The 19280-nt window shown below is 45.7% G+C and overlaps 1 protein-coding gene and 1 long non-coding RNA gene across 8 annotated transcripts in view; one reads left to right on the forward strand and one right to left on the reverse strand.

Annotated features, from left to right (window-relative positions):
• LOC147144324 (uncharacterized) overlaps window positions 1-19280 on the forward strand; it is an 83934-nt gene that overhangs the window by 854 nt on the left and 63800 nt on the right. For 4 of the 6 annotated variants that reach the window (XR_015087563.1, XR_015087562.1, XR_015087564.1 and 1 more), the window contains exons 2-4: window positions 784-834; window positions 1892-2038; window positions 17167-17316. This is a non-coding gene — a long non-coding RNA (uncharacterized LOC147144324). Of the gene's footprint in view, window positions 1-89; window positions 621-783; window positions 835-1891; window positions 2039-17166; window positions 17317-19280 lie in introns of those variants that run through there. The other 2 variants (XR_015087567.1, XR_015087566.1) reach the window with 2 other exon arrangements.
• nova2 (NOVA alternative splicing regulator 2) overlaps window positions 3918-19280 on the reverse strand; it is a 58445-nt gene continuing 43082 nt past the window's right edge. For both annotated transcript variants that reach the window (XM_086036594.1, XM_086036593.1), the window contains one exon: window positions 3918-15729. In XM_086036594.1, coding sequence (XP_085892720.1) covers window positions 14710-15729 — 1020 coding nt within the window. In that variant the 3' untranslated portion in view covers window positions 3918-14709. The remainder of the gene's footprint in view (window positions 15730-19280) is intronic.

The following is a 19280-nucleotide window of genomic DNA, read 5'->3' on the forward strand; positions in this document are numbered from 1 at the left end:
CAGAAGCAAGTAACAAGTGGAGATGACGTAAATTGTGACACGCCGTCTGCGTGGCGCCATTTCAATCGGGTGATTTAAATGCCCGATTGATAAATATCCTCGTCCTGTGTTATGTTTAGTCTGTTTTAGGTTTGATTCTAATTCTGTTTTAGGTTTTATTTATCTTATTTGTAGTGTATCCTTGTTTTGTCTTGGGTTTAGCACAATATCGTGCCATCGTCGTGACGTCTTCAGTTTGATTCCATTTTATTTGTATCTATTTCTTGTTTAGTCCTTGTCCTATGTTGGTCTCGTCTGTTTTTGGTTTGGTCCTGCTTCTGTTTTCGGTTTTGTCCATGTTCTGTCATAGCTTTAGTAAAAGTTTATGTTCAGTCATAGTCCGATTTGAAGGTTTTTACGTTTTAGTTTTAGTCGTATCTTTCTCTTTGTCCTAGTCCTCTCTTATGTCTATTCTGGCTTTAGTTTAGTCTGTTATAGGTTAAGTCCTACTCCTGTCCTAGATCTGGTTTGTTTTAGGTCTTGTCCTTGTCCTCTCTCAAGTGTAGTCTGTCTGACATTTCGCTTTTGTCCTGTAGTAAGTTGAAACTTGTCCTCTTTTAGGTTTAAGATGTACAAGGCAGGTATGGTTGGCTTGATTTGTTGAGCATATTTGCTATCATTCTTTCATTGTGGTCACGTGACTTGTTAATGTTATTGCTTGATGGCTCCTTCGATTGCACATACAGTCAGCCACCAAAGGGGGCGCCGTCGTTAATCTAAAGCATATGTCTTACCTTCCTTCAGCACTTCCTGTTTGCCGCTGCTGTTGGTCCCGCCCACATGAAGCAGCCACTGGTAAACGTTTTTTTTTTTTTTTTTTTTTATTACAACAAACATGTATTTGTACATCATGTTTACCACAAATCACAAACATTCTCATCAGCTTTATTTCTTGTTTTACACAACTCTAAGATCACTTTGTGAGCTTCGGTTTTAGCTGCCAATATTTTGATTTTATTTACAAAGGCCACTTCTTATCTGAGTTTAATATAAACTATATTGCTTTTTTTTTTTTTTTAGATAATATTAAAAGATCAGCATAATGCCTTGTAAAAAGTGCCACGCACACTGTGCTTTTTCATTGTTTATAACTGAAGTTCATGTGTATTCTTTTTTTTTTTTTTTTTTTTGGCGGGCAGCACAAAAGTCAAATGGTTAGCATTCCTGCCTCAAAGTTTCTCTTAATTGTCCATTGGTGTGAAAGTGAGTGTGAATGCTTGCTTGTCTATACATGCGACTGGTCAATTGGCTGACGACCAGTCCAGGGTGTCCCCCACTTTTCTCGGCCCAGGTCGACTGGAATAGACGACGTTAGCACGTTAGATTGACTTTTCGAGCAAATGTATCTATCTTGCGTCTATCAAAGACCGATAAGCCGACGTGAAGGAAGCGCCTGTGCGCTTGGGAAGACGAGGCATTAAAGCTAAAGATAGTTGCCCCCAGCGTCGGGGTGACATCCGAGCGCCCCGCTTTTGTGACGGGCCACTGCTCTGATGCAGCAGAAACATAATTTCCTGATAGGACAAAGTTGAATCTGCATTGAATGTACATCTGTTTCGTATAGTGTTTGTCCTCATGAGTGTCAGAGGTGAGCTGGAGTCTATCGTGACTTTTGGTGAAAGAAGCCAGGTTCACCCTGGGCTGGACGCCACTTCATGTCAGGGCACATACGGACAAAACGCGTCAAGTTAAGTTGCATGTTTTTGGTAGCCAAATTAGCTGCAGATTCAAAGCCATTGTTCGACTGTGACGCCGTGTTAGTTGTAACCACCATTCGACTGTGTTGCCCCTGGGTTATGTGTGAATTTTATGAGCAAAATGAGTTTAAATATGAGCATTAATGTGTTTGCAGAATCAAGAAGAAGCATCTGACGCCAATTCAGGAAGTCGAAAGTGCTCCCATGATGCACCGAAGCGTGGCTCCAGCTTTACTTGAATCCTGGAGAAATGCCGTTTTGGGAACACTTCAAAATATGACCATGCATCATCGTACCTCGCAGTGAGTTTCAAATAATTCATTTGCTTGTTCTTTGGCTTTTTTGTGAGACTTGTTTAAAAAAAACAAAAAAAAACCTTTCAAAATAATCAAACTTCAGCATGATAGACTTTGTGTCACTTGTCGCCAAAGATAGGATGTGAGACTGTTTTATTGCTTTTACCTTTGACTATCGCTTGTGGTTGTCTTGCATTTGCACTTACAGGTAAGGTATATCTTTGAGGTTCCACTAAATTTGTGGCCGGACGTAAACAAAAGTAAATACTTAATGACAGTGTCTATAAGTACTTGTTTTGTAATGCATTAGTGTTGGATGTCACTCTCTGGGAAAAAAAAAAAAATCAAATTGGTAGGTTGGTTATCGCTTTTATCGTATACCACAGTTTGTCATGGTTTCAAAATGGCTCAAACAGTACACCTTTTTTTTGGGGGGGGGTTATCAGTGCATGCAAAGTGACTGAACCCCTCCACCCCCCATTGCTGCTGCGAGCAGTCAGTAAGGCTACTGTGGCTTGGTAGAGGAAGCATATCACATTTAAGTCACATTAAGTCTCTCTTTGACAAATTCAAGGTGATATATTATGAAGACGCTGTCTTGAAATGAGCATCTACAACTAGCTACGATCGTTATTTTCTGAAAAGTAAGTACTTTTAGTACTTTTACTCTCATGCTACGTTTTGCTTTGATTTGGGAACACTCAGTTTCTCTTTCTTTTTACGTTTACTATTGTGCCTCTGAAGCACATGGGATGGGAATTCACAAACGTTATTTATCCAGACATTTCAAAGTAATACATTTTAGAGGTGTAATTGCAATTCCATGAAACCGCAATATTTTTGCCCACGGTTTTAAAACTGTCAGAATGTGATACCGGCTGATACCTAATGATGACTATCAACTTGATTGGAGAGTGCAATCAGCGGTGTGGACTGGTGTCTATTTTATTAGCACAAAATGCATGGGTTTTTTAAAATTTTTTTTTGAGGGCATATTGAAAACATAAGTGATCGAGAAAGCGCTCATCAGGACCTTGAATTTGTGACTTGTTTTTTTGCAATGCCATTTTTGACCTGTTTTTTGGTTACCTTTATCCGCGGACGATCTCAAAGGTCAAAGCCACCTGGGCCACACTATGAACTATTGAAGTGAGCGGCTAAAATCAGATTAAAAAACAAAACAAAACTGTTGAAGATTTTGGAATTTGTGTTTGACATGTTTTCCCCTTTCCCTCGTGACCTTGACTTTTGAACAAGACCTGCTTTGGCGCATCCAAAACTCCTACATGGTGAATATCAAATGTTTTGGTGGTGATTTGTACACGTGAGACACTGCAAAGCGTTGCCCACAATCTGTAACAAAGATGGCGTCCCCTTCGTCTTCATGGACAATAAGCTTGCGAAGGACCTGACGTTGAGTACAAAAGGCCATTTGCTAAGACACCGAATACTGAAATGGCCTCAGCATGTGGTTACACTCTACGAGCGCGCCTTGTTGCCGGAGGAGCTTCTTTATCTGGCGGATGAGGAGGAAGGAGGAAGAGTGCGGGAGGAGGAGAGTGACGGGAGGTTGGTCGGACCATGCTGTGAATGAGGACTCCGTTTCCCAGGAGGCTTTGCGACAACCGCCGGCCGATGGCATGGAGAGGGAGCGGAGGCGGCCGCAGGAACCAGGCGTGTTGTGGAGTCATGGCGGATGTGGCGGTGTTGGCTGATCAGATGGCTCTGGTGCACAGGAGGATTGTGGGTAGATGGAGATGTCAAGAGGACGGAAGGACGGACGGACGGACGGACCCTTCTGGACTCATGTGTGATGGGCGAGTCGAGCCCCCAGCGGGAGCGCCTCCGCTCCACTTACCTGCGGTCACATGACTTAAGATGCGACTTTGCTTCAATGGTTTATTGGACCATGTACAAATCAACAAAACTTGACAGCTTTGCATGGTCACACAGTAGCATTCGCGAGCGGTCGCTGGACGGATGTCACAGAAAAGGGTACCTTCTTCATCATCGTCCGGACCCACAGTTTCATTGCGCACCCACACAGTCACATGCAATGGTTTGAACACAAAAAGTACATGAGTTCACGGCACAGACACAGTAAGCGGAAAAGTTCGTGGTCGCTCGACAAAGGAGCGTCCGCTCGCTTCCTCTGTCGCTTGACATTCTTTCCACAGCGTTGTTGGTCTCGTTTTGGGTTGTAAACATTAAGTTAGTAGCGTCTCTCTGCGGAGAATCGATGCGATCAATTGACGGCTGGTTCTGAGAAAAGGGCGGACCGCTTTTTGGGCTTGGTCGGCAGGAGACGTGCTAAAATCGCTTTTAACGGACTACGACGACACCCTGAGAATCGGCAGCGCACCTCTGACTTGGTCTGACTTGGTTTGACTTGGTCTGACTTGGTTTGACTTGGTCTGACTTGGTCTTCGTTCCTCCAGGCCTCTACCGGCGGCTGGTTGCCGTGCAACTGACTGTAGTTGGCATGGAAACGGGTTAAGGTGGACCTCGTAGAGGAGGATGCGCCACGTACACGCAAATGAAGACTAGTGTAGTCTGCAGTTCCGGGGGAGGACAACCCTGAACCCTGACACCTTTCCACCAAGCAGTTTAGTTTGGACGAGAACGTTATGTGTCTTTTGTTTGTTGGCAGCATCACCTTACGTAAGTGCTCCTACGCAAGTCATGGTGACGGACGCATTGTGAGCAGGGTAGCCTCGACTTCCACGTCTTAGGCAACCTCCTGAGGTGTTTCCGGAGAGACAAAAAGTGCCCCTGAACACCTCACCAGGGAGACCACTTGGGGGGGGCATCCTAAATCCAATCTGATCCAGATGACCGAGGCTCTAACCCTCTGCTGGAACTTCATTGCGGTTGCTTGAGATCTCTTTGAGGTCTTTGCTCTGTCCCGAAGTCCCCTCCTGGCTGGATATGCCCCAGACCACCTCCCCTGGGGGGCCAGCGAAATAGCTGCCTGATCTAAGCCAACTGGCTCATCCCTCCAGCATGACAAAGCCTGACCCTGACCCTAGCCCTGCAGAGGAACCTCATTGCAATCACTTGCGATCTTGTCTTGTCTTTGTTCTGGCCGCAGGTTTCATTGCGGTTTGACGTGCCCAGGAATGCCTTGCTGGCTAAGGTATAAACGCCTGAGCCAAATGACCGAGGCTCACCTTATTGTGTCTGCTGGTGACCGTAGTCAGGGCTGGAACATGCAGTAAATGTTGCCTTTTGGCTCAGCTCTCTCTTCATGACGCTCGGCTACAGTGACCACGTCAACGAGGGCTATCGCAAACCCATGATCCATCCTCCCCTCGCTCACGACATGAGTAAATACTCCAGATATGAAGGCCGCATTCACACTTTCCACGTTTGGCCCGGTTCAAATGAATTCTGCTGCCATTTGTTTGTTTTTTTTTCTCTGCCAGCTTTCTTCATTTTGGTCAAGTGCTAATGCTAACATGCATCACCTGGGACAAACCAAAAGAGCTGTACCACTTGAAGCAAATGCAAGTGAACTCTAGTATGGTTTAGTCTGAAGACTACCTGGACTGAAGCCGGGGACGGTGATTCAAATAAGAACAAAAACAGACATTTAGGTCTGGGGAATCAAAGCCAAAGTGCGGACTAAAGTACTTCACTACAAGTGTGTTGCAACCTGCCGTGAACCTCGGGGGTCACATCGGGCTCCAGCCTTTGCTTGCCAAATGTGAGTCTTGGAACCCGTAGAGCTTGCACTGCTACACTGCTTAGTGGAAAGTTTGTCAAAACGTTGCATTATGCAATCTTGACGTTAGTTTGCTGCAAGTGAAACCTTGAAATGCATTCAATCCAAACCAAGGCAATTTTTGTCCTTTTTGGAGACTATACGCCAATTATTGACCTTAAAGGGACATGCGCGACTGTCCAACTGTTGAACTTTGAGGGACAAAGATGGAGCAGATTGCTGTCTTTGAAAGAACGTGCATGAAGACAATTGTTGTCCTTGAAGGGACTAAGTCACATCAGATTGTTGTCCTTACAGGCACATACACGGATGGGATTATTGTCCGTCAAAGGACATACTGTATATGGAGGCGATTGCTATCCTTAATGGGAGTTATGGTTGTACTTTGAGCCGATTGTTGTCCTTTAAAGGGCTGTACGCGTGTTCTTCCCCAGGCCTGCAGACGTGCGAGCGCATATGGTGCCACTAGTAGTACGGTAGCTAATATGTTATCAATGGAGAACATCACATGGTGTGCAGCAGCAGCAGCAGCAGCAGCAGCAGCAGTGGAGGAGGACAGTGATTGGTTGATTTTGGTTTGGTCAGGTGACTTGAAAGGTGGTGCGGCGGTAGTGGTTGGTTGGTGGTGGGTGGAAGGTTTTCGGGGGGCGGGGGTTATGGACAGTCAGCTGAGTCAGATCACATGATGGTCACATGGTTGGTAGCTATAACGACGTCAGGAGCTTCCATGAGGAGATATGGAAGCCTGACTGGTTTTAGCTTGTTGGTGGACACTGGACACGACAAGAACCACCCACCAGCCATCCATCCATCCATCCATCCGTCCATCCATCCATCCATCCAGCCCGCCCACCCTACCAACACACGCGCACACAGAGGCATACACACACACACACACGCCCACACACACACACACGCTCAGCCCCTGATGTGTTAAAGTGTGATGATGCAGAGTGTGGTGGACGGTGAAGAATAAGACAACAGAAGACAGGTGATGCTAAAATGAACATTTATAATGACTGCTGTTGCTGTGGCAAAATAAGAATCCTTAGAAAATGACCTCATATCATATAATAATAATAATAGTAGTTCTTATTATTAATATTATTATTATTATTATTATTATTATTATTTTTAGCACTAGATGGCCTTCACTTCACTAGTAATCCACAAGTCAACAAACACAAACTCACTAGGTTGTTTTTCTCTTTTTTTTTTTGTCTCTTTACAAACACAATGCTACAGTTACATTTAATATTCAATACTTTTTTTTTTTTTTTCTTTACGTCAGCTCATCAACGGTGTTAAAAAGCAACCACTACTTGAGATACGAAACAAAAAAAATCCAAACAATATTTTCTCTTCTTCCAGTCCTTCCCTTTTGACTCATTTGTTATTTTTAATGAGTTAGGAAATAAATAGCTCGTGTATATGTGGAAATGGGGCGACGGGCAGCATAAAATCAGGGGGTGGAAGTCAGAGAGAGCCATGCGGTGAAATGAAAAATTCTCATCATCACTGGTGGCGTTATTAATACTTTTGATCATGTGATGGCGTGGAGGGAGGAGGATATGTGCTGATGGCTGGCTGGAAACCCGACTGTATTGCACAAAGTTAGCAGCGCCGCGAGCCAGCGAAAAAACGAGTCAAGTGATATGTCTGACGGGGAACTTACTAAACGGGGTGGGGAATACAGCAGCTACGACGAACACGACTAACAAGAGCACAGCTAAAGTCTTTATGCTGCCCCGCCCTGTACAAAAAAGATTATTTACAATGACAACAAAAAAGGCGAAGAAACAACTTTTTTGTTTAAATTCCCTTTTTTTTCCGCTTTTTTTTTTTTTTTTTTTCCCCGATGATGAGCCACAAAGTACGCTCCCCCAGACCTGACACGGGGGAAATATTTTTTTTATTGTAGCCGTAGGACACAAAATACTAATTTGCGGCCACATAGTAAATATAGCGTCCATGCAAAATGCAAATGAATATTCAACAAATCAGTATTTTAGTGGTCACAATTTTCCATTTTCTGGCTATGAATTAGTATGTTGTGTCCATGAAATACTAATTTGTGCTCAATAAGTAGTTATACTGTGCGCACAAAATACAAATGAATAATACTATCAGCAGTGGTTATCTTACTAAATTAGTATTTTTGCTGCACGTTAATATTTTAGGGCTACAAATTTGTATTTCATGCACATTAGACCGGTTTTGTGGCCACAATTTAGTATTTTGTGACTATGAATGAGTACGTTGTGGCCACAATGTAGTAATTCATGACCCCAATTTAGTATTTGGTGGCCACAAGTTAATATTTTGTAGCCACATTTTCACAATTTTGTGGCTATAAATTTGTATTTTTTTGGTCACAAATTAAGATATTGGGGCCACAAATTAGTATTTTGTGCCCCCGTTGTAGCATAGCTAGCCACAATTAAACATTTTTTCCCCCCATGTCATGTCGGGGGTTCCGTAACAAAAAAAAAAACAAGAAAAAAACAAACAAAAAAAAGAATCATATCAGCGAGCATTGCACAGTCTCACAGAGGTTGTTTTTTTTTTTTGGACTTATGGAATGGAGAGTTATTGTCCCGACAGCTGGAGATGAAAACAGGAGGAGGAAGAGGAGGAGGAGGAGGAAGATCAATAATAAAGTTCATGAGCGAGCGAGCGAGCAAGGGGTGGTGGCGTGGTGGAGGAGGAGGAGGAGGAGGAGGGAGGTGAAAATCGGCTCCAAAAACATCTTCGTCGTTAGGAAAAAATGGGGAGTTTTCAATCTTTTTTTTTTTTTTTTTTTTTCAACAAATGGAGCGAGAGAGGAGATAGAGAAAGGGTGAGGAAGGGGTGACAGACGCCCCCCCCCCCCCCCCCCCCCCGAAACTATGGCACACGATCAATGAGGAGCTCCACAGCTGAAGAACAACATGACAAGAGTTAGGAAGCAGCTGCCGGCGATGGGCGGCTCCTTGGCCGGACCTGGGCCAGTGACGGACGGACGGACGGAGGGACGGGGACGGAGGGAGGGGTGGGGGGGGCGGTGTTAATCCTGTCGGAGGAGGAGGTGGTGCAAGGGTGGTAGGGGTGGTGGTGGTGGTGGTGGTAAAGGGGTGTGTCGTCATGTGATGAAGAGGGGGCGGAGCATGCTGGCTTCACGGGCTGTCCCGACACGCGAGCGACGCAAAGCTCGGAATGATTGGCGGCGCCCTTTTGGGGGGTGGGAGTGAGTGAGTGTGTGTGTGTGTGTGGAGGGGAGGGGGGTGCGTGGGCGTCCTCCGGATGTTTGGCACTGGTGACGAAGAGGAGGAGGAGGAGGAAGAGGAGCAAAGTGTGTGAGTGGGCAGTGAAGTGCAAAAAAAGAGGGCATGAATGAAGTCCCTTTCACACCAACTTTTCACTCGTCCGGAATGGAGGGCCGAAAGTCGAGCTGTACATTTGCCCGTCAGTCTCCCTTTTACATCTCTCTTGTGCTAATTTCCCACTTTCACACTGCTTATTAATGCCGTTCCCCCCGTCACAGTCCTGTGAGAAAGGTACTGACATTTGACTTTGTATCAAAGGCAGAATGCCATCTATAGACCCTTTCACACCGCCAGTCCAACCTTGCTTTTTACATTTTTTTTTTTTTTTTGTATAACCCTACCGAGTGAAAGGTCCCAACGCGGATTTGGGGTGTTGGAAGTTGACCCGCGAATTTGCCGGCTTCTAACATAGACATGTAACAAAGGCAAGGACAGCAGCAAACGGCAAAATCCGAATCATAAGTGTCCCCTTTTGCCCTGCTAATCAAAGCCAGCTTTTCTTGGCTTGCTGTCCTGTGCAAAAGAGCGCGGAAACTGTCCAACTCAAGCTGCCGATGTGACGTCTTTCTAAATGGCAACAGTGGCAGGATGGCCACAAACTTTTCACTGTAATCTCCCTGATGCGCAAAAGTCCCCCTATAAAACTGCTCATGAAAGCCAGATTTTTTTCCCAGCTCACTACACCGGGTGAAAGGTACCGACACGGAATGCGAGGTTGCCCCAAATGTTGCCGGAGTGCCGCCTGTAAGAGTGCAGCGGAAAGTTGACAGCAAGGAAATCGTAGATGAAATTGTCACCAATCTTTTATTTTGGGGGGAAAATTTTGTGTGAAAGGGGCTTATGTGTGTTTCGGGAGTAAACTGGCTACACGCACACACGAATGGCATCTTGTCGGTTAGTCGAACACAAGCAAAATAAACCACAGTAGAAGAAAAAACAGGAAACAGTGATATGACAAATGCAGTCGACACTTGCTGGTGTTTCAAAGTGGAAGTTTTGACAGGGGTGATTGGTGGCAAGTGAGGGGGGGGGGGCTGCGCGCGGGGGTTGACAAGGGTCCCATAATATGGTGAGATAATTTTTTTTTTTTCCCTGTGGAAACGGCGCAAACATCTAGTTAGCATATTAGCATGCTAGCGACCAGGTGTAGCAAGTGACTGTTGCTGGGCGCTCACAAGAGAAAAAACGGCGTGAAACAGAGCGAGTGGATGGAGCATGCAGTAGACAAACCCCGGCAAACGCTACCCGTCCCCCCAGCTCGGCCACGCGATAATTAGTGCAAACGTCTTTTTTTTTTTTTTTTTTTTTTCTTCTTTTCGAATTTGACAGGAAAGGGATGCTTCATCGCAAGTAAAACGTCTTGTGGGTTCAGTCCAAACATATTGTGTGGAATTTTTTGTCAAGGCTAACTAACCTTTCGAAAGCCACCGACACGGAATTGGCGGTTAATGTCGAACCACGAATTTGGTAGTTTCCGAGGTAATATCATAGGCATTTGTTCTTTTTGCTTGTTTTTGGCAAATTTAACAAGAAATGTATTAAGCCTGAAATACTGAAACGAAAGCATAGCGCGTGTGCGGGGAGGGACGGACGTACGGGTGGGCCCGGCCGAGCTCGAAGGGGATGTTGGCATCCATGTTAGCAACGTTAGTGATCAGGGACTTTTGGGGTTTGTCGGGTTTTGTTCGATGTTTTCGTTGATAATGAATGACAGGAAGTCAGAATTTTTTTTTCACGTTTTTGTCCACACTTAACGTCATGCAATCTATACGTGCAAAAAGGTTAACATCTATTCCCACAAAATACATCTTCACTAGAAAAAGTTTTAAGAATGCTATGGAGTCACATTATTTTTCCTCTCCGTATTCCAGCGTGATAATGCTAAGCTATCGCTATGTTTTATTGATTCCCTCTACTGTTGCATTGTGGGAGCGTCCAGGCTAACACTGACGAAGCGCTTCCCTGCCCCTTGATAGAAAGGATATAGAATATGCTTCATTCATTTGGCACTTTTTCACATTTTTCCTGGTATAAAAAGTACTGCAAGTCTGCGATATCAAATCAAAAAAATTTGGCACAGCTTTTCACTACTTACAAGTTTGAGAAGGACTTTTTTTTTCTTTTTAAACTTATGCTCAATATGTTTTTTTGTTTTTGTTTGTTTTTCGGTTAGCATTTCTTAGCAGCAGCTTTTCCCACCGATACAAAAACGATGAAACCAAACTACGATCAGTCTGGAAAAAAAGCAACGGGGAAGCGGATGGGACGAGACATCACGTATCGCTTCCGCTGCCCATCATCATCAAATCAAATCGAGGAGGAGGAGAAGGAGGTCATCTCCCGCTGTGGATGGACAGCATTGCCCCCCCCTCCCCCGCAGGAAGTCCACAAAGCTGCGCGCTAACCTGCTAAAATGCTGAGCTAACCACCACTTGGCCCAGATGTCTTCAACAGTGAACCCGCGAAAAAACGCAAATAATTGACGCCCTCACCCCTCCCCAAAAGGGTCATAATGATCTAAAGATGCCACAAGTGGAAACCCTCAGCTTACTTCAGCAGAGTTTCTTGACGCCAACATGGCAGCAAAGCACTATTTGTGTGTTCATGAAACCCTTCAAATCACTTCAACAGAGTTCCTCGACACCAAGATGCCACAAGATGGCAGCAAAGCGCTATTTGTGTGTAAATGAAACTCCTCCACTCACTCCAGCATAGTTCCTCCACACCAAGGTGCCACAGGGTGGCGCCAAAGTAATACTTTTATTGCTTTGGCCTGAGCGCGAAAGAGGCTAATGATAGCAGAGGGTAGGGAAAAAAGAAATCTGCAATACGCTAAATCCGCGAATATGCGGGAGTTCACCGTATTACTACTTGGCGCACCCAAGCTAGTGGAACCTTCCCACGGTTGCCATGACAACAACTACAAGAAGAAAAGTGGGACTTCCTGCTTGACTCCTCAAAGATCCTCAGCAGCAGCAGCAGCACAAGAAGAAGAAGAAGAAGACGACGACGACGAGAAGAGGAGGCATGCATCATGGCCGCCGCCCGTGGAGCGATGTGGTAGGGGGACGTGGGGAGGGGGCGGCGTCGGGATGGGGGGGGTGTTTTGGGGGAGGTGGGGGGTGCGTGAGGATGGAGTTAAAGATGGAGTAAAGAAGCCTCCTTACCAGAGAGCCTCGCCGGCCCAGCGACGCCTCCGAAAGACAAACTAGTGAAGAGGAAGGAGAGGAGTCCCCACTCGGGCACGCTCGCCTGGGTGAATGAATCCAACGCACCCCCGCTGCCGACTTTTTACATTCACTTCAATGAGTTTGTTTCAGAGTGTTTGTAAACATCGGGCGCCAGGGTGCTTCCGGGTGGCAGAGAAGCGAGTGGCTACCACCGACTTGAAATGAAACCATGAGGAGAAAAACTCATGACAAGTTTATCTTATTTATTCCCCCCCCCATTCCTTAAAGGAATTTACATCATACGTTTTGGGTGGGTGAGGAGGATCAATGGGGAACGTTGTCTTTGAGTCATTTAGCAAAACATAACAACTAGCCTGCTGGCTCACGTCAGCTCGATAGCGCGCTAGCCATTTCGGCGTCAAAACAGCTTGGCTGTGCCCTGTCGTGTCAAACGTCGCTTTGGATTTTAGATCCAGGCAACCTTTGAGTAGGAAATAATCGTGCTGGTCACCTCCGTGATGAAGGAGATCAATGCGTTGGAAGTTAGAAAAGTTTAGGCATAAACTCAAACAGGCTAGGCGTCGTGCTAGGTCACAAAGTGTGTCGCCATCGTGGGAAAAGATGACCCAGTTCACGTAGTGAATGACGAATGCATGTAAGAGAGCCGCTGACTGCACATCACCAGTAGGGCAAAAGGAGGCTCTTCTAAACCCGCCTCACGTTCCCTTTCAATTCCACGCTCGGTGAATCCTGACACGAATGAAGCGACTGATGCGCTCTAAGTTGTACATCTCTTTTTGTTGTGTAATAGTTTAAGGTGCCACGACAGCAAAAAAAAAAAATTTTTTAAATGGCATCAGTTCTTGTTCCGCTTGACATGTTTCTTTTCACAGCAAACCCGTTTACGTCGCGGTTTGGTGAGAAACACAGCAAGAACAAACTGTTTTATTTTTCTCGTGAATGAAGGGAATCTCTTTTGTTTGAACGGTTTGGTGCGAATTGTCCCGAAATTTTGCGGGTCTTGAAAGATCAGTCAAAATGCCCTAAAAGGCTGTTCTGCTTGGAAAACGGCCGGCAGTGGACGGCTAAATGAGCTAGCCCCTCAATGATCATGTGATATGTCCTCATTTCGTTCGCTGTTCCGTCTCCCTTCGAGTAATTTACCTCACATGACGTTTTTTTTTTTTGTCTCTTCCAGTGGACACGTGGTCACACATTCAAACTAGAGTAGGAGGACAAAATGATCATTCCAGCCATTTAGGCGGTTTTGCCCAACCAGCTCCGTCTTTTGCCACCCGGAAGTACGTGCGACGTCATGTCCTATTGATGAAGCAAAAGTCCCCCGTTCCCCGGCGCTCCCACCGGACGCCCCGTCCTTTCCCAAGGACCTCCGCCGATTGACGACCGGCTCTCCGTATGCCTTCCAATGCGGAATTCAAATATAATCATTGATATTTCATATTTGTTAGTGTTCCCTGCCATACAAAAAAAGTCGTCCAGTTGCGTCCCCTCGCTTCACAGTGCATTAAGACAACAATTCAGTGTACTCCGACTGTAAAAAAAACACAACAAAAAAAAAAAACAACAAAAACGGCACAAAAGAACACACAAAAAGAGCACGCCAGTAATCTCTGCCACCCTCGCCGTCTCTTTTCAGTAGTTAGTCCCAAGTGCTTTTAGCCAACAGGGACTCCATTTTATGGTTTAGCGAGCGCCAGGGAGGATAAGCCGGGTCAAGATAAGGGGGGGCGGGGGGGGGGGGACGCTAACGAGGAGACCTCTAACATAGGTGGCGCCCTCCCCGCTTGGCTTAAATAAGACATATATTACACTATGTGGCGTTAGCATTCATCTGCAGTCCAAAAACATTAAATTAAAACATTTACATTCAACTCCTCTGGATAAGAATAAATAGTGATGATGTCATCACGCCGCGCAGCACAGTATCGCTCGCTACGTGAGGTCATCAACGTGGGACGGAAGATTTGGGGCGGGGGTGTTGGGTTAGGGAGTTGGGGTCGGGGGTGCGTTTTTTTTTTTTCTTTCTTTCATACGCACACCTTTGCAGTCATGGAACCCTCACGAGGGGGGCGGAAAGGGGAGGAAAGGGGCAAATTGAACCAAGAAAAACCCTGCAGGAGGTGGGTGGGGAGGCTGGGGTGGGGGGCTCCCCTCCCCTCCCCTACTTCCTGCCATTCAGCGTGTCCACAGTACACAAACGAAACAAACATCTTAATTTACGCGACAAAAAGGACTAAAAAGTCCATAAAGACGTTAAGTAATAAAACGTATTTACATTTTGCACATGTTTTTCTTTTTCGTCATCTCAGCACACTTTTTTTTTTTTTTTCTTCAAGGGGGGAATACTGAGAAGACGACGCAAAGGGGGTGAAAAAAGAAAAAAAAAAAAAACCACCAAAAAAACCCGCTCTCCTCTCCTCTTCCCTCTCGCGATTCCTCGTGGCCGTGGTGGGTTAGCTAGCCCACCTTCTGGGGGTTGGTGGCGCGCACCCCCTGCTCGTAGGTGATCCTCTGGCTGATCAGGTACTGCGCCGCCTGGGTGGCCGCCTGCGATCCCGTGATGGTCACCTTCCTGTTCCGGGTTCCCGGGATGAACTCGCCCTTCTTGGAGATCTGGATGCGAGCGCCAGTCAGCTCCTGGTACTCCACTAGCGTCTTGCCGCCCTTGCCCAGGATGGCGCCCACCAGGTTCTCCGGCACGGCGATCTCCACCACCTCCTTGGCGCCTTCCGCCAGCTTCTCGGTGGCCAGCAGCGAGGACGCCACCAGTGGTGAGGCGGCGCTCAGGTAGCCGTTGGTGGCCCCTGTGGCGGCGGCCAGCGAGCCCAAGGAGAAGCCGCCCAGACCCGCCGCCTGGTGGGCGGCGCTGGTGGAGGCGTCGCTGGCGTAGGACGCCAGCAGGTTGGCGGCGGCGGCCGCCGCCGGGTTGGCGTTGGCGGCCACGGCGGCGAGCACCCCCGAGGCGGCGGCCGGGTTGAGCCCCAGCCCCAGAGAGTTGGTATTGTAGCCATAGCTGGCCAGCGTGTTGAGGGCGGACGTGATGGTGAGCAGGTCGTTGCCCGACAGGCTGGACATGGTCGTGGGGAAGGCGCCCACCCCCGCCAGCCCCGCCTGGCCGAGGAGCGAGGAGGCGGTAGCCGCCGCCGCCGCCGCCGCCGGCATGACCTCGGCCGAGTTGGCGTACGGCGAGCCGGTGGGGTTGGAGTTGGCCACGGGCCCGGTGATGTTGGAGTAGGAGATGTTGAGGCAGGACGAGCTCTGCGGGTCCTCTTGGATCTTCTGCACGATGATCTCCACCGCCTTGCGGTTTTGCTCCGGCTCGCCGCTGATGGTGACCACGCGCTCCTGCAGGTTGATGCCTTCGGGCTTCTGCGACAGCTGCACCCAAGCGCCCGACTGCTCCATCACCGCCTTGACGGTGGCGCCGCCCTTGCCGATGATCAGGCCCGCCGTGCTGTTGGGCACGATCAGCTTGGCCTGCCGAACAGGACGACAACCAAACGTTACGCACTTGGCATCCAAAGACACTTGACGCGGGAGCCGGATTTACTCAAGGGTCGCGCATTTGCGCATGCAAAAACGGACGCGATCGTCCGCGCAAACAAACGTGGAAGCTGATCTAACGCACCCGCCGCTGTGTCTGCCCAACGGGGCGCAGTTCATTGTGCGCATTCTGGGAGGAGTTTATCAATGAAATTAATCCAGCGCGTGGCATGTAATTCATTCGACCTGAGAAGAATTGCGGTGGGTGATTTCACATCTTTAAATAGCGCAGGTCCACAACAGTACCTCTGCGTCTAACATGACAAGGAGGCAAAAGGCAAAATGTGGGACGACGGGGACAGCAGGTGACACAGTCAACATTAGTTTATTGGCTCAAGTGAGGTGGCAATCGGACACCAGGAAGCAGACGTGCGTTTTGATGCCTTGCGTGCCTTCGTCGGATCAAGCGGAATCGACCTACGATGGAAAATATGCCCAAAATATGCATATCTGAGGGAAATATGTTATGATTGCAGCAGCTAATGTGGATTTATGGATGTAAGGCTTGGTGTGGACTAACTATAATACTGGAATACTTTTACTTGACCCTTGCCGACATCATGGGATCAATCGTCAGCATAACAACGAAAACGAATGTTATATTTACGTATAATATCACCAAGGGGAAGCATGTAGATGCTTAACAATAGGGGTCCTAGTACGGATCCCTGCGGCTGGAATGGGGAGTTCCGTATTTTTTGCGTGTGTGACTGAAATGCTCGCCGAGCCTGCAGATTGATTGTGTCTTGTAATGTTGGGCATCATTCGACCATATATAACATGCCCGGCGGGCATGTTTTAAAGTTGTTCTATATATATAGTCCCGCCGGCAGGACGCTGGAATCGCAGTTTAACTCATATTCCACAAACGCATTATTAATCAGAATGCCGTATTTTAACTTGTGGAGCTGCTTAGCACATATTCTTGAAAAGAAAATTTGGGTGTTGACTTTCCATTTAAATGAATTTGAGCACATTTAAAAAAATGCACTTAACTAATTCACTGCCAGACATTTTCAGATCCTCTTTTCCACTAACATTTAAAAAAAAAAAAATAGAAAAAAGATATAAATAAATTCCTGGGATTGATTGGCTGGACTGTGAAAAGACAAGTAAATTCATCAATGGCAGTGAATGAGTTAAACACACCTTTATTTGTTTTTTCAAATACATTTACAACACAACACATTTTTAAAAATAGATTAGAACACTTTTTAAAATTAATTTGAATATTTTTTAAATTCTTTTTTAAAATACATTTAAAAAATCTATCTGAACACATTTCCTTTTTTTTCTTTAAAAAATCAATTTGAACACTTAAAAATAAAATACGAAAGTACATATGATTGTGATTTCTTGTTCTTTTTAAAGCAAGTGTGTCTTGCTGGCGTGACCAAGGAGCCTGCCTCATGCCATACGTGAAGTAAAGTGATGTTTCGAATGCAACGAGGGCGAGCGTGCGACACCAAGGAGTGCACGGAGGAGATGTGGAGGACGGTGCAGCGTCGCCACGGCAACAAGGTAAGAAACAAAACACTGACGAAAGAGAGCAGAGGACACTGTTGAGTCGAGGGAGAGAGGAGGGGGCATTGTAAAAAAAAAAAAAGACTCAGGGGGTCACTGTTTCCATGGAAACAGCTCCAGTACCATATTGAGATGAGAGGCTAGTGAAAGGCAGCCAGCGCGCGCACACAAACACCACATAGCACACTGCTTTTAGTGCAAGTGCAGTCGAGTTTGCTCAAAAGAAAAAAACGTGAAGGTTTTATTTTATGTGGATAACTTTTCAATCCCTTCCAACTTATTTTTCAAAGGATTTAAACATTATTTATTGAAAAAAAAAATGTGGTCCTAAATATTTTCCTTTCTTTTTTTGTATGATTTTTTTGTCACATTTTTTTCTTAGAAAATATGCAAATGTGAACGCATTTTATTTTTGGGGTGGAATAGATCACTTTTTTTACTTTTAAGCCATTATTTATGTATTTATTTATTTATTCATTGCAATTCTTTATCACTATTGTTGTTACTAATATTTCTCATTACTGCCATATCCATAAAATGCATAATTTTTCATTTCATGAAATATTTTACATACCAGTAATTCATTTTTGGATATCACTGGATTTCACTATTTTGGATATTTTTTGTTTTGATTATATGTATATATATTTATCATTATTTTAAACAAGGGAATGTGGGCACATTGTTTTTTTTTCCCCCAAAATGGGGGGGACCATTGAGCATTTACTAGAAGTCTTTTTTTCATTTTCTTTTTGAAAAGCGGGTACAGTGCTGTACATTCTTCTTGCCAGAGTGCTGTGCATAAAGTGAGTGTGGGAGTGACTTAGTGAGTGAATGCAGACCTTTGCAATGAACAACATCAGCTTTGAGTTGTGTGAAAAGATGCAGTGCAAATGAAAAGACTTTTGGCCTTGGAGGAGGAGGAGGAGGAGAAGGAAGAAAAGGAGGAGGAGGACGTGTTATGTGAGGAGAAACTAGGAGGAGAAACGTCATAATTTGGTGCTGTGGTCCTAAACTAGTGACATCTAGTGGGCCCAAATGGAATAAAAGCTTGGTTTTGACGTTTCAATGTTTTTAGCAAACGAGCCTGGCGTCATTCGCGTTCAACCAAAAAATAGTCAAATAAAAAAAATATATAAAAAACAGTTCAATAAAATTTAAATCACTAAAAGTGTTTTTTGTAGTTGGGGGACAAAAAAAGCCAGTGATTAAGACAGAAAAACGATTAAAAAAAAACCCAAACCAGAAAGTAACAGGCACTGAGGGAGGTAGTCGAAAAGATTTTATCCATCAGCCTTTTCCTCCCACGCACACGCACGCACACAGAGAAGAAGAAGAAGTGGGAGTACAAACAGAAGCCATGTCTGATGCCTCGCTAACGATGGCATCCACCATCTTTTAGTCGCAAGGCGTTCTGCACTAATGAGCTCCTCCTTTTCCTCACACTTTTCCCACATTCTCGTTTGTCGGAGAACTGCAATTGAGCGGTGCATTTGCCAGCAGGACCTTCAGTGAGGATTTGCCCAACTTAATCCACCACTTCATAGCGCGGCAACCGTGTCACAATTAGAGAAAGCATTAACACTGTACAAAACAAACAGCTGTGCCGCATGCGTCACACAAATCAATATTTAATCAAATGACAAAAACATAAAGCCAAAAATGACATCATACTCACCAGAGATTCTTATTATTCAAAGTTTTAATGTGAAGATGGCTGCAGCTGAGCTTTGCTAGTCTAATTTGGCTGTAACAGTTTTTGCTCTGACCGACCAGTCAGAGGATGGAAAAATGCTGACATCACCCAGGAAGAATGTCAAATGTGACTGGTTAAAGGAACGGTCCCGTTATTGATATATTTTGAAGTTACGTGGGCCAGCGCGTCTGATTTTGAGGGATTTGATTGACATGGCAACACATAGAGGCTGAAATCTTATTGGACAAAAAATATTTCTCTATTC

The sequence above is a fragment of the Filicampus tigris genome, chromosome 7, assembly GCF_054856515.1.
Source record: "Filicampus tigris isolate MCC_2025a chromosome 7, RoL_Ftig_1.0, whole genome shotgun sequence".
In the NCBI taxonomy this organism is placed as follows: Eukaryota; Metazoa; Chordata; class Actinopteri; order Syngnathiformes; family Syngnathidae; genus Filicampus; species Filicampus tigris.